The sequence below is a fragment of the Callorhinchus milii genome, unplaced genomic scaffold (genome assembly GCF_018977255.1).
Source record: "Callorhinchus milii isolate IMCB2004 unplaced genomic scaffold, IMCB_Cmil_1.0 Scaffold2, whole genome shotgun sequence".
In the NCBI taxonomy this organism is placed as follows: domain Eukaryota; kingdom Metazoa; phylum Chordata; class Chondrichthyes; order Chimaeriformes; family Callorhinchidae; genus Callorhinchus; species Callorhinchus milii.
Window position 1 is genome coordinate 6,515,022 of NW_024704743.1, and position 12,280 is coordinate 6,527,301.

The following is a 12,280-nucleotide window of genomic DNA, read 5'->3' on the forward strand; positions in this document are numbered from 1 at the left end:
TTGGATTGTAAAAGTGATTTAATGGAATCTATTTTGTCATTTAAAGAGAAAAGCAGAAAGTCAAGTATCATCAGATTCCACTAAAGCGTCTCATGTAAAAAGGTATGTATATTTCTGTCTATGTACATATACAAAAACATCAGTATAAATGAATAGATAATATCACCCGGTCCTCATAATGAAGATTAAATATTTGATGTTTCTGATTGATCAACCTTGATCCAGGGGCAGGAAATGTTTAAAAATTTCAACTTGATTGTCACTTGCCTCGCCAGTCACCCCAAGTGGCTGTAGCGTGGCTAGCGGCGGGTAAGAGAAATAGACTGGAAGCTTCTGAATGCCCAGCAGTAAGTGTAACTCACTGAACTAACTTTACTAGAATAAGAGGTTAGTTAAAGAGACAGACCACCGTGCAGGAGGCACAGAGCTTCTTCTCACTGAATAGAAACAATCCCTTATCAGATCGAGAAGACTAATAAATTCAAAATTGAGCAGATAGCTCCAAAACAAAGGGGCGTAAGTATAAGAAATGCAGTGATAGTAATAAAAGGGAATTTAGGAGGAACTTCTTCATGCAGAAGGTGATGAGATTGTGGAACACGCTGCCGGAAACTGTGGTTGCAGCAAAAAGTATCAATGTATTTAAGACGAAACTTGATGCGCACATGAGGGAGAAGGAATAGAAGGGTATAGGAGAGGGGAATAGGAGGGGTAGGGGCTTGTGTGCAGTATAAACGTCAGCATGGTCCAGTAGGGCCGAATGGTCTAATGTATCACTCTATGTAACTCTGTGTAGAACATTATCTTAAAGCAAACCTAAAGGAGTGTTTTATAAAATAATACCTTTGTGGTTACAGCAAAGACGAGAAAGCCCCAGTAACTGCTTACAGAAAAATAAGGTCCAAATCAGAAGAAACATATCCAAACATTAACCCTCAACTATTTACAGTAATTCTAAATTACATGAATAAAAGTGCCAACGAGGAGTCTAAATTTTGTTTTGTGAGCTATGAATTTGTTTTGAAGGCTTAACTGGTTTAATCTTCTAGTAAAGGTGGCTGTTGGCTATTCCACAGGAAAATAATATATCAACAACAGCTTGCATTTATGTAATGCCCTTCATGAGGACAGCATCTCGAGTGCTTAATAAAGCACATTGGAATGTTTAATATGAATTTACTATGGAGTTGCACTCGTACCGCTATCAATAATAATTCAATTAAAACCAATAATAACAAATGTTAAAATCAATTTGCCTGGCAAAGTTTTAAAAATAGCTGAACATGTCTTTTTATTGAAATTCAATATTGTATCTAATTCAATATTCAATATTTAGCACAAACTGAGATTAAATTAATTTAGCCTGTTTTAATTTGCCTTTTTGTATGCTTGTATAACATATGTTCTTCAGAAATATATTTTTTTATATTTATTTTTTGCATGTAGTGTTGTTGCCATTGAATCTTATAATGTTAAGATGTAGTTCAAAAAGTCAACAGATGTATCTCATTAGAAATAGTTACTTATGATTAAACACAAATTGTCATTATTTTGTTTTAAATAATGACCTTGTTAACTGCCGACTGCTCATATTGTACTCAGTAGATGAACGAGTATCGGAAAATAAAGCAATTAAGGAAATATCCGACATTTTGTATTAAGCAGACATTTCATTGCGTATATTTTTTTCTCCTAATTTTCCGTCAAACCACATTTAATGACAATTGACTGACAATATGATCGTTCTGTGTTAAATCAACATCAGATTGTAACACGAGAAAACTCTGCGAACTCGCTTGAATACTTCACTCAAATTCATTCAGTTTAACCCTCTTAGCAGTAAATTTATTTTTAATATAAAAAAGTATAGTCCTCTCTCTCTTCGTGGCACCATGTAACAATACTGTTTATTTGCATTCTGTATAATTTGCAAGTGTTTAAAAAAAAGTCAATTTGTTAAACCTTAACTCCTAAAACTGAATAGTCTGATTTAGACACAACTTGTATTACTTGCTTCTATTCCGGAGACTGTGTGCCAATATTTTTGAAGCTTTTCTTAAAAAGGAAATATTCAACTAGGATTTAAAAGTGTAGCCATGAATCAAGCTTTAAATGTCAACCCAGTATTCAGAAGAAATTGCTTCTTGGAATAGTGAAAATAAACCTTTTAGTATTTTTTCTTGTGTGTTGAATGTTTGTGTCGCTGACCACATCATGCAAACATAACTCAAACACAATGTAAACATCATGCGGGTTGAACATAAAATAATAATAATCCTTACATTTGATATAGCGTTTTTCATGTCTTCTAGACATCTCAAAGCGCTTCACAGAACGTACTGTAAAGTGAATTGACTGTATATTTTGTGGGTGAAACGCGGCAGCCAATTGCACACAGCAGTAATACCACTGAATTGCCAAATAGCTATACTGTACCTCAGTGTTTTATAAGCTACAGAGGATGTGGAGTTAGCATTCCCTCAGGATGTGACCTTCAGGTTGTGGTGGGGTAACTGAACCACATCTGGCATTGTTTCCCTTCATGATATGAAAAGATCACCAAAAATACCATTCACTCAACGCACTGAATGTAAAGGATTGGTCAGAATACACATTTACTTTTACCTGAATTCATTGGGTCAATGAATCTAAACACCACCGTTACTTGTTGGTAGAATGTAATAAGTAAAGCACACAGACTTCTCTCCAGAGAAGTGTAGATTTGCAATTGGATAGGATAAGGGGAAAAAACTGCCTTACTTGCACCAGGGTCATCTGGGATCCAAGCGCCAGGAGGATTTTTTCGGTCTTGGTTGGATAGGGATTGTCGCGGTGTTTGTAAAGCCATTGCTTCAGAGGGCGAGCCATGTCCTGGAGAGCCTGTCGCTTGTGTCTCACCTTCCCACCGCCCTGCCGAGAACTGCAGAAATTTCATTATAACAGGAGTTCATCAAGGTAAGGCACACACACACACTGTACTGTAATGTGTGGACCAACAAACATGAGGAATAATGTGTGCACAGAGAAAATGACTATCTGTCCATGGTGAATTCTATGCAGTGGCTATTTTGTACTGTATCTCATGCAATTCCATGCGCAAGATCACATGAAAGGAGATCATCACAAAGAATGTAACATCTGCATTGGAATACTATATAACATCTGCATTTGTTTCTACCCTGGACTACAGATTCCCACCAGGAAATCCACACATGCCAGCAAGCAGTTAGACCTAGACAGCATGCACTGCAAGGTGTCAACAAGCACCGAACATCTAGACTTAGGCAAATTAAAGTTCTGGGTTTTAACTGACATTAAAAATTGTATTTATTTTAAGGGAAGATAGCAACTCGCATTCACTGTAGCTATTACATTACTTATCAGTCTGAGATCGAATAGTACTTTCAGCGGTTGCGGTTATAAATGTAACTTAAAGCGTGCTGCTTTTCAAACACCATCCACATACCAATAATAATAGTAATAACAATAAAGGAAATAGAATAGCCGGAACAATAAAACAGTTGTCATTCTTCAATTAGCTTGATAAAGTATTTTCGGAACAAATGGGTGGAATGCACTACAGAATATAATAATAATCCTTCCATTCAATACAACACCTCATCAAGTCTTCGAGGTGTCTCAATGCACTTCACTGAATATACTGTAAAGTGAATTGACTGTATATATTTGGGGGCGAATAATAACGGATTCAAGATTGGTCTGAAGCGATATACTTTGATGCACAACTGTGCTATTTTTCAAGGTCTTGATGTGTCTCGATGTGCAGATCTGTGGGCAGATATTGTTTAGCCCGGCTGCGGGCACAACAGCAAGTATTTATAGATTTCTGTGTCCACGTACAAACCGGGTATCTCTCTCGGTGTCTGACTGTGCCTTTGTATTGCAACTGCTTGTTTCGTGGTGTATCTTGGGCAAGTTTCCTTCCTCCACACAACCTAATAATAATCCCTCCAAAACCAAAAACAATAATAAAAGTGGTCATTTTCAATCCACGTCTATTTGTGGGGACACTGCTGTGCGCAATTGGCTGCCGCGTTCGCCCACAAATACACAGTCAATTCACTTTACAGTGTGTTCTGTGAAGCGCTTTGGGACGTCCTCCCGACGTGAAAAGCGCTATTTCAAATGCAAGGATTATTATTATTATTATTATTATTATTATAGCAACTTGTGAGTGAGGTACAGTGCTGTGTGCGTGTTGTCTCTCGGTGCACATGCAGCCCGTGGCCGCCAGGTGTCAGTGTCCCGCTGGGGAAAGTCTCTGTTGCAGACACTTGTTTTCTGACCCCAGTGAATGCTTTTCTGACTCATGTTTTCAGGAACAGTCCCTCTCGTACATTTTGCTTAAACCACCGCAGAATCGCTAAACTTTTCGCAATCCATGACCCCGGTGCATTTTCATCGCGGATCTTTGCTGTTTGCATCTAAATCCTCCAAGTCATTGGCAACCTTTTGCAGTCTTGTTTGTGGCTGAATTAGTGGAAGTCTGGCTTCCTTCTCACTGCAAACGTCTGCAGTTAATATAAATTACAATTCATCTGATAACCAGATCGAACAGAAATCTATTGGGATTCGTTACGGTGTACGTATTTCAGGTTTTCTCACTTGGCATTTAAACAATAAAAGGTTTGAGTCGCTGTTACAATTTAAAAATAATATAGATGTGTGTGTAAAAACGTGCAAACACAGAATCCGCAGCAAAAATAAATTGGTCGAACTGACAGACTGCACTGTATTGCTGTGAAACACACGGGAAACGTTTGCATAGTTTTAATTTTAATGATCTAAAGCCACACGTGGAGACACACCGATGGAAAACAATGTATTGGGAATGCATTTAAGGTGATCGGGATATTTTAGTGCAGAGTGAAAGCCGAATCAACTGGAGTTGAAGAATGTGTCATTTTTGTTCAATTTGGGCCGATTGTTGGACAATCCAGGATTCATTTTTTTTGCACAAAACAAAAATAAAATTAAAAAAAGATCCAGTCTGCTTGACCAGCAGCTCAGTTTACGAGACTAACTGAACGTTCAGGGGGAAACAGGAGAAAGGCAGAGAAATAAATGTTTTAGTGGGTTTTCTTTTTTTTTCAAAAAAAATTGCGATTTTTGATAAAAGAATCTCTTGACCTCGAAAAATGCAGAGAGTCAAAATGTCCTAAAATCTTACTTTGCTGCTCATGTCATCAGACACTCACTCACTCACTCACTCACTCACTCACTCACTCACCCGCTGAAGGAAAGAGACTTTCCAGAATGCTGTTCGACAATGATCAACTCGAGTGTATTAAGTATTGTATTATATTATTATATGGTTTAAACACACAAACACATACACACGGTAATTGTTTAAAGTGCTGCACTGAGGAGCATCGGATACCAATCGTTGTGTGATATTAAGTCTTTATGTTGAATGTCTAATGAATTAATATCTAAAAGGTTGTTACAGTTACTTCAGGCTTTCAGAGGCACAAACCCATCCCCAGTCCCCAACCCCCATCCCCAGCCCCAACCCCCATCCCCAGCCCCCATCCCCCAGCTCCAGCCCCCCAGCCCCCCAGCCCCCATCCCCCAGCCCCCCAGCCCCCCAGCCCCCAGCCCCCCAGCCCCATCTCCACATTTAAACAATAATATGTTGGATTCGCTGTTGCAATTAAAATTAAAAGTTGTAAAACTTATTGCAAATGCAAAATATGTAGAGGGTGTGTGTGTGTGTGTGGGGGGGGGGGGGGGGGGGGGGGTGCAGAAGCTCCGGGACGCAACCCCGTGTGTGAAGGGCACTGTCTAAATAATAATTATTATTATCATTACAAATGCAAGTTGTTGTTCTCATCTCCTGATCTGGACGTACGAAACTGATCGATGAAATTAGTTTAATATAAAATATAGTGTAAGTATATATATATATATATATAATGCATATATATATATATATATCTAACAAAGTAAGTACAGCAAAAAAATGCGATTTCAAATTGAATGTTGCCCAAACAAATGTACGAGTGGAGTGGGAGGAGGAGTGAGAGCGAGAGAGAGAGCGAGAGGGAGAGGGACATTAAATGTGTGAATTGTACCAGTGGATCAGCCGTGTGGACGTCTGGTCACGTTTCCCTCCAGTCCCATCGCTCAGGTCAGGCGATGAGGAGCCATGAATAAATAGTGAAAAGGAAATAAAGAGAGGAGTGCAATCGTACCCTGATCTCCTCTGCCTCAGACTCCGTTGGCTTTTGCTGGAAGGACTGTCCGGAATGAGCAGCTCCTGGTGTTGTTCTTCCATCACCTCCATGTAGGTCCTGCTGCTCCTCTCCACCTCGCTCGCCTTCTCCTCGAAGAGGACTTGGCTGGTGAATTTGTTAAACACGATGGTGTTCATCTTCCTCTGAGCTGCCACCTTCCAAATGCCACTGCAGTGGGTTGTTTTGGGGGAGTGGGTGGGGGAGAGGGTGGGGGAGAGGGTGGGTGGGGGAGTGAGAGAGAGAGAGAGAGAGAGAGTGAGTGAGTGAGGGAGTGAGTGAGTGAGTGAGTGAGATCGCCTCTGGTTTGCACTGAGGAAGGAAAAGGGTGACAGACAGACTTTTCACTACAACATAACAACAATCGAAACAGCGCCGATTCGCATGTGAACGGGAGCGAAAACCGACCAGAACATCATCCCAGGGAACAGCGACCCGCGGACCACACGCTCCGCACTTTGTTCAGCCGCAGTGCAGGAACGTTGTCACTCACTTTCACTGCCCCCCCCCCCCCCTCCCCCCCCCTCCCCACCCCCCCAAAAAAAAAACAGATTTGTGTGTTTTTTTTTCCCCCTAAAAAAAAACCCCCACCTCGTTTACCGGCCGCAAATATGCGCCGTTCGTAAGGTTTCGAAAGAGAGAAATAGTTTTTACTGCGACGGATTGTATGTCACTAAATATAGGTCAAGGTTTCCAGCTGCTGGGACTAAAGTATTTAAGTCAGTATTTTCAGTAAAACATCGGCGGATCTCTCTTTCTTTCCTCTTTGCCACTGAGACCAGGGAAACCGATATTTCCAAAATAATAATAATAATAATGATAATAATAATCCTTGCATTTCAAGATATATAACGATGTAAATATATATGTATATATAGACTGTATTCTGGGAGCATTAACCGTTGACATTCGCACACCTTCTGCTGATCACCATCAGAACTCAATCTCACACACATGGAACGAGCGAGAAATCAAAGCAATAAAACCAGGACATCATCTGCAAGAAATAGTTCAGGTCTTAATCGTTTATATTATTTTCTTCGTACTCACAAACATTCTCTTTTATATTGTTTTCTATGATCGCAAGGATTATATCTAATATATATATCACATCATATCTATTGATTTATATAGATTTACAACAGCAAATTTGTTCCCTTTTGTGTATTTAACATCCGCAGAAAGTTTGCAATTCACCTCCAACTCCTCGGAAATGTTCTGCAAACACATCTGGACTTGGACAGACCTCGCGCCTGAATTAGCAGAAATGCATTTGTTTTTGATGACCAAACCCTTCTTCGTTAGAACAAAGTTGTTCATATGCATTCCGATTCCAATGTATGTAAAAAAATATCAGTGGGAACAGTTCAGCAGCTCCGAGTGTAACCACATCAGAAGACCTGAGAAATGTCGCACACAAACGCGCAAAGTACATAAATAAAACTGCTGTAAATGTGGGGGACAGTGGGGGGGACAGTGGGGGGACAGTGGGGGGGGGACAGTGGGGGGGACAGTGGGGGGGGCAGTGGGGGGGGGGGCAGTGGGGGGGGGGGACAGTGGGGGGGCAGTGGGGGGGGGACAGGACGGGAGAGTTCACAGTATTTACCAGGATCTGTCCTGCGGATTGCGATTCACTTTGTTTTGTCTGTGAACACTTCGGGGAAACAGAGTCCAGACAGTGTTACAGAATTCCCTGAACCTGTCTGTGTCTGAAACCTCTGTCTGTTTACTAAATCAAATAAAAGCCTCGTGTGTTGCTGCTGCTGCTGCTGGTGGGGGGGGGGGGGGGGGACCTGTCTGTCTGCTGTTCCTCCTCTCTTACCTGACACCCTTCGCTAAACCTTCGTGCCTTGAATGTACGGGAAAGTACTTGACCAACAGTTACGACGTGTGCACACACATACACAACATGCACACAACATGCACACCGACACACACCTACACACACACACACACAACATACACACCGACACACACCTACACACACACAACATGCACACCGACACACACCTACACACACACACACAACATGCACACCGACACACACCTACACACACACGCACACAACATGCACACCGACACACACAGACACACAACATGCACACCGACACACACCTACACACACACACACACACTCACAACACACACAGACACACAGACACACACAACACACACACAACATACACACCGACACACACCTGCACACACGCACACTCACAACACACACACTCACAACACACACAAACACAACACACACACTCACAACACACACAGACACACAGACACACAACACACACAGACACACACAAACAACACACACGCGGACACTCACAACACACACATTTTTGAAAGCCAAACTCTTTCATTAAAAGGCACGACTTTGCACAGTCGGTGACAGTCCAGGGCTGAGTGTGGCTCATAATATCGACATGTTCGCCCCCCAACCCACCGACAGACCAAATAGATGTCGGTGGAGATGTTTAAAACAACCATTTTCTGCCCCCCTCCCCCCCCATCACCACCTCCCCCCCCCCCCCCCCCTCCCCTCCCCTTCCCCACTGATGAAGTTGTAAACTGCTCAAACAGATCTGAGGCGATAACCTTCACACCGCAAATCCCCAGGAGGACCGGAATCAAGACGATCTGTCAGGAAACAGTAAACAAGTGGCCAACAAACATCTTTGCTCTTCCTGCCACTGTTTGCACCCCACACCCCCCCCCACACCCCCCCCCCCCACCCCACACACCACACACACACACACAACACCCCTCATCCTTTGACCACAAGTACCTTTATTGACCACCCACACGTCACAGATTTGCCTGAAAACCACATCCATTGCCATTCAACCCACTTGATATCGACTCTGTTGCACACACACAACACACAACACATACCAACACACAACACATACCAACACACAACACATACCAACACACAACACATACCAACACACAACACATACCAACACACAACACATACCAACACACAACACATACCAACACACACAACACACACCAACACACACAACACACACACAACATACCAACACACAACACATACCAACACACAACACATACCAACACACAACACATACCAACACACAACACATACCAACACACAACACATACCAACACACAACACATACCAAACACACAACACATACCAACACACAACACATACCAACACACAACACATACCAACACACACAACACACACAACACACCAACACACAATACATACCAACACACACAACACACACACAACACACCAACACAAAACACACACCAACACACACACAACACACACACACACATACACACAACACACTAACACACAACACACACACACAACACACACACACAACACACCAACACTAAAACACACACACGCACACATACACACAACACACCAACACATAACCAACACACACCCTCTCTCCACATCACCATACAACACTGTCAAAAGTCTCTGCAGCCCCTTCATCTCTAACATGATCAGAGAGAGAGAGTGTGTGTGTGTGTCTGTGCGTGTGTGAGAGTGTGTGTGAGTGTGTGTGTGTGTGAGTGTGTATGTGTGCACTAGGAACACGATGGCATTTTTTTGTTGACGAGAGAGAGAGAGACAGAGCAGAGAGAGAGAGAGAGAGAGTGAGTGAGTGAGAGAGAGGAGACACAGAGAGAAAGAGAGCAGAGAGAGAGAGAGAGAGAGAGACTGTACTTTAGTAAAGATTTCGCACACCCACCGGTTAGTTCGTTGGAGATTGGCTGCATTTTACCTGTGTGTGTGCGGTGTGTGTGTGGTTTTGGAGGGCTCCCGGTCAGTGAGGGATGGCGGTGAGAGGGAGCAGCGGTCCGGCTCCTGTGTGCAGTCGCCTCCCCATCGCACAGACCTGTCAGTCAGAGACTGATGTGAACCCACACGCACCGCACCGGCGCTCTGCCTCTCAGTCACCCCCCGGACCCCGGAACCTGGATACGCAGCGCCGCTCATGTTTCGCAGCTGCGCCGCCGAGTCTGCGAACATAGTCTGAGTGCGTTACACAAGTTCCCGGGACGGGCGTCCGTCAGCACCAGAGCTGTGCCTGTTCCCCTGACACAGGAGTCCTGTTCTCTCTCTCCCTCTCTCTCTCCCTCTCTCTCAATCCTGACAACAACAACACAACCACAAAAAGCCACCGTTTGCTAAAGTTTTTTATTTAGTGGCACGTTATGATTTCCCCCCCCACTCCCCCCCACACTCCACCCCTTCAATTGCTGAATGGTGAAAGTTCTGCCCCACTTATTCAGATTTTCAGTAATTCTGCATGTTTTCTGCTCGTAACATCAGACGTATTTTTTTTGCTTTGCTTTTTTTTAAAGAAAAAAGGTACATTTTTGCTTTGCTCCTCAACCGCTCGCAGACATCAATCACCACCAATGGACGTGTGGGTGTCTCTGCGTTCACAGAGGGGGTGCGTTGGGGTGGGGGTGGGGGGTGGGGGGTTGCATTGGGACTTGCAATTATTTGTGCAATTCTTATCTTACCCGTTGGTCAATTTCTGGTCCGTTTTCCGTTCCCCAGAGATAAATTGGGATTTTCCCACGTTTTTGCACTTGGATTACGTTCACGATTCGAAATCCTCGGCGCGTTTTTGCACGTTCTCAGAGCTAATTATAATCAGCAGCGATCGAAAAGCGATTGCAAACCACTGTGCCCTTTACCAATTCTTGTTTGGGAAACGTTCAGCCGAGAAATGCACACAGCAAACCCCCGAAAATGTTTGATTAGCGAAAGAAAAAAACACAACACACATCCTCTGAGCTCATAAATTGCAACGAATGGTGAAGAAAGACTATGGTGGGGAGGGGGTGGGGAGGGGGTGAGGGGGGGAAGGAAAACAGTCAAATAATTCAATCACCACTTTTAGGAGCTTCGATGTGAGATGCAACGTGTTCCCCAAATAGAATAACTGTCATTTGGAAGGAGAATAAAATAAAATGTGTTGTTTTAAAAGTACAATTTGGGACATATATGTATATATATACATATATATATATGTTTGAAATCAATCGCTACAGTGGATGTTCGACCTGCGCCAGACAGACCTCTCCTGTTTCTGGCAAATATTCCTTTGATTTGTTTCCATTTGCAAAATAACTAACGGGTTTTAATCAGTTCAAGAGTTGGGGCCGACTTGCACAGATCCTTATGTCAAGCGAGCACTTTATTTAGTGAAAAAGCTACGAGGGGTTGTGGTGGAAACACACTCCAGATGTAATTATAATTGCGAGGTGGGGTGTTGTATAAAACAGCCCTGTGTCACACACACACACACACACACACACAGTTCGTTCGCTTTGTTGCTCCGCATCCAGATTTGTAATTAGTCTCCCAGTATCTTATACACCAGACATCAGAAAATAGTGGGTCAAAAGGAAGGATAATAGTTGACTAAACCACGAATTAGAAGATCAATCTGTTGCGTCGGTTCCTTTGCTGAGGCTGTTAAATGCACTGACTGTAAACCAGAGGGATTGAGCCAACTCGTCAACTCCTTTTGGGGACGAACGCAGCTTTTAGGCATTTTCCATATAAAAAAAAGGTTCATCTGAACTGTACGGTGTGAACCAGAATAGACAGTAGAGTCGATCTGAGGGGAAAGCACCAGGGCTGAGTGTCAATGTCAGGTGAGATGCTTCTTTTATGCGATGAATTTCGGCTGATGATAGCCAGAGACACAGTGTGGAAATGATTGATCTGTCGGGAGATTATCAGATGTGCGGATTACTGCACTCGTTTGAGAATTAGGGAAATAAATATTCATATTTCTGCGTTTGTAACATGAAAAAAAAACACGGTATCTCTGGAAGGACAATTAGAGGAATAAATAATCCTTGCATTTGCTTGGAGTGCCTTATCGCGGCGTTGAGACGTCTCAAAGCGCTTCACAGGATATATTGTAAAGTGAATTGGCTGTGTATTTTGGGGGCGAAACGTGGCAGCCAATGGCGCCCAGCAGCGTCCCGCAAACAGGCCTGGATTG

The 12,280-nt window shown here is 43.0% G+C and overlaps 1 protein-coding gene and 1 long non-coding RNA gene across 2 annotated transcripts in view; one reads left to right on the forward strand and one right to left on the reverse strand.

Annotated features, from left to right (window-relative positions):
- Window positions 1-911, forward strand: part of LOC121848118 — a 44,238-nt gene extending 43,327 nt beyond the window's left edge. Inside the window, exons 3-4 of the long non-coding RNA XR_006084853.1 lie at window positions 47-102; window positions 858-911. This is a non-coding gene — a long non-coding RNA (uncharacterized LOC121848118). The remainder of the gene's footprint in view (window positions 1-46; window positions 103-857) is intronic.
- Window positions 1-10,130, reverse strand: part of mkxa (mohawk homeobox a) — a 43,404-nt gene extending 33,274 nt beyond the window's left edge. The window contains exons 1-3 of the mRNA XM_042332133.1: window positions 10,034-10,130; window positions 6,216-6,425; window positions 2,761-2,920 (exon numbers count right to left, since the gene is read on the reverse strand). Of these exons, the coding sequence (XP_042188067.1) occupies window positions 2,761-2,920; window positions 6,216-6,394 (339 nt within the window). The 5' untranslated portion in view covers window positions 6,395-6,425; window positions 10,034-10,130. The remainder of the gene's footprint in view (window positions 1-2,760; window positions 2,921-6,215; window positions 6,426-10,033) is intronic.
- Between the last annotated feature and the right edge of the window lie 2,150 nt (window positions 10,131-12,280).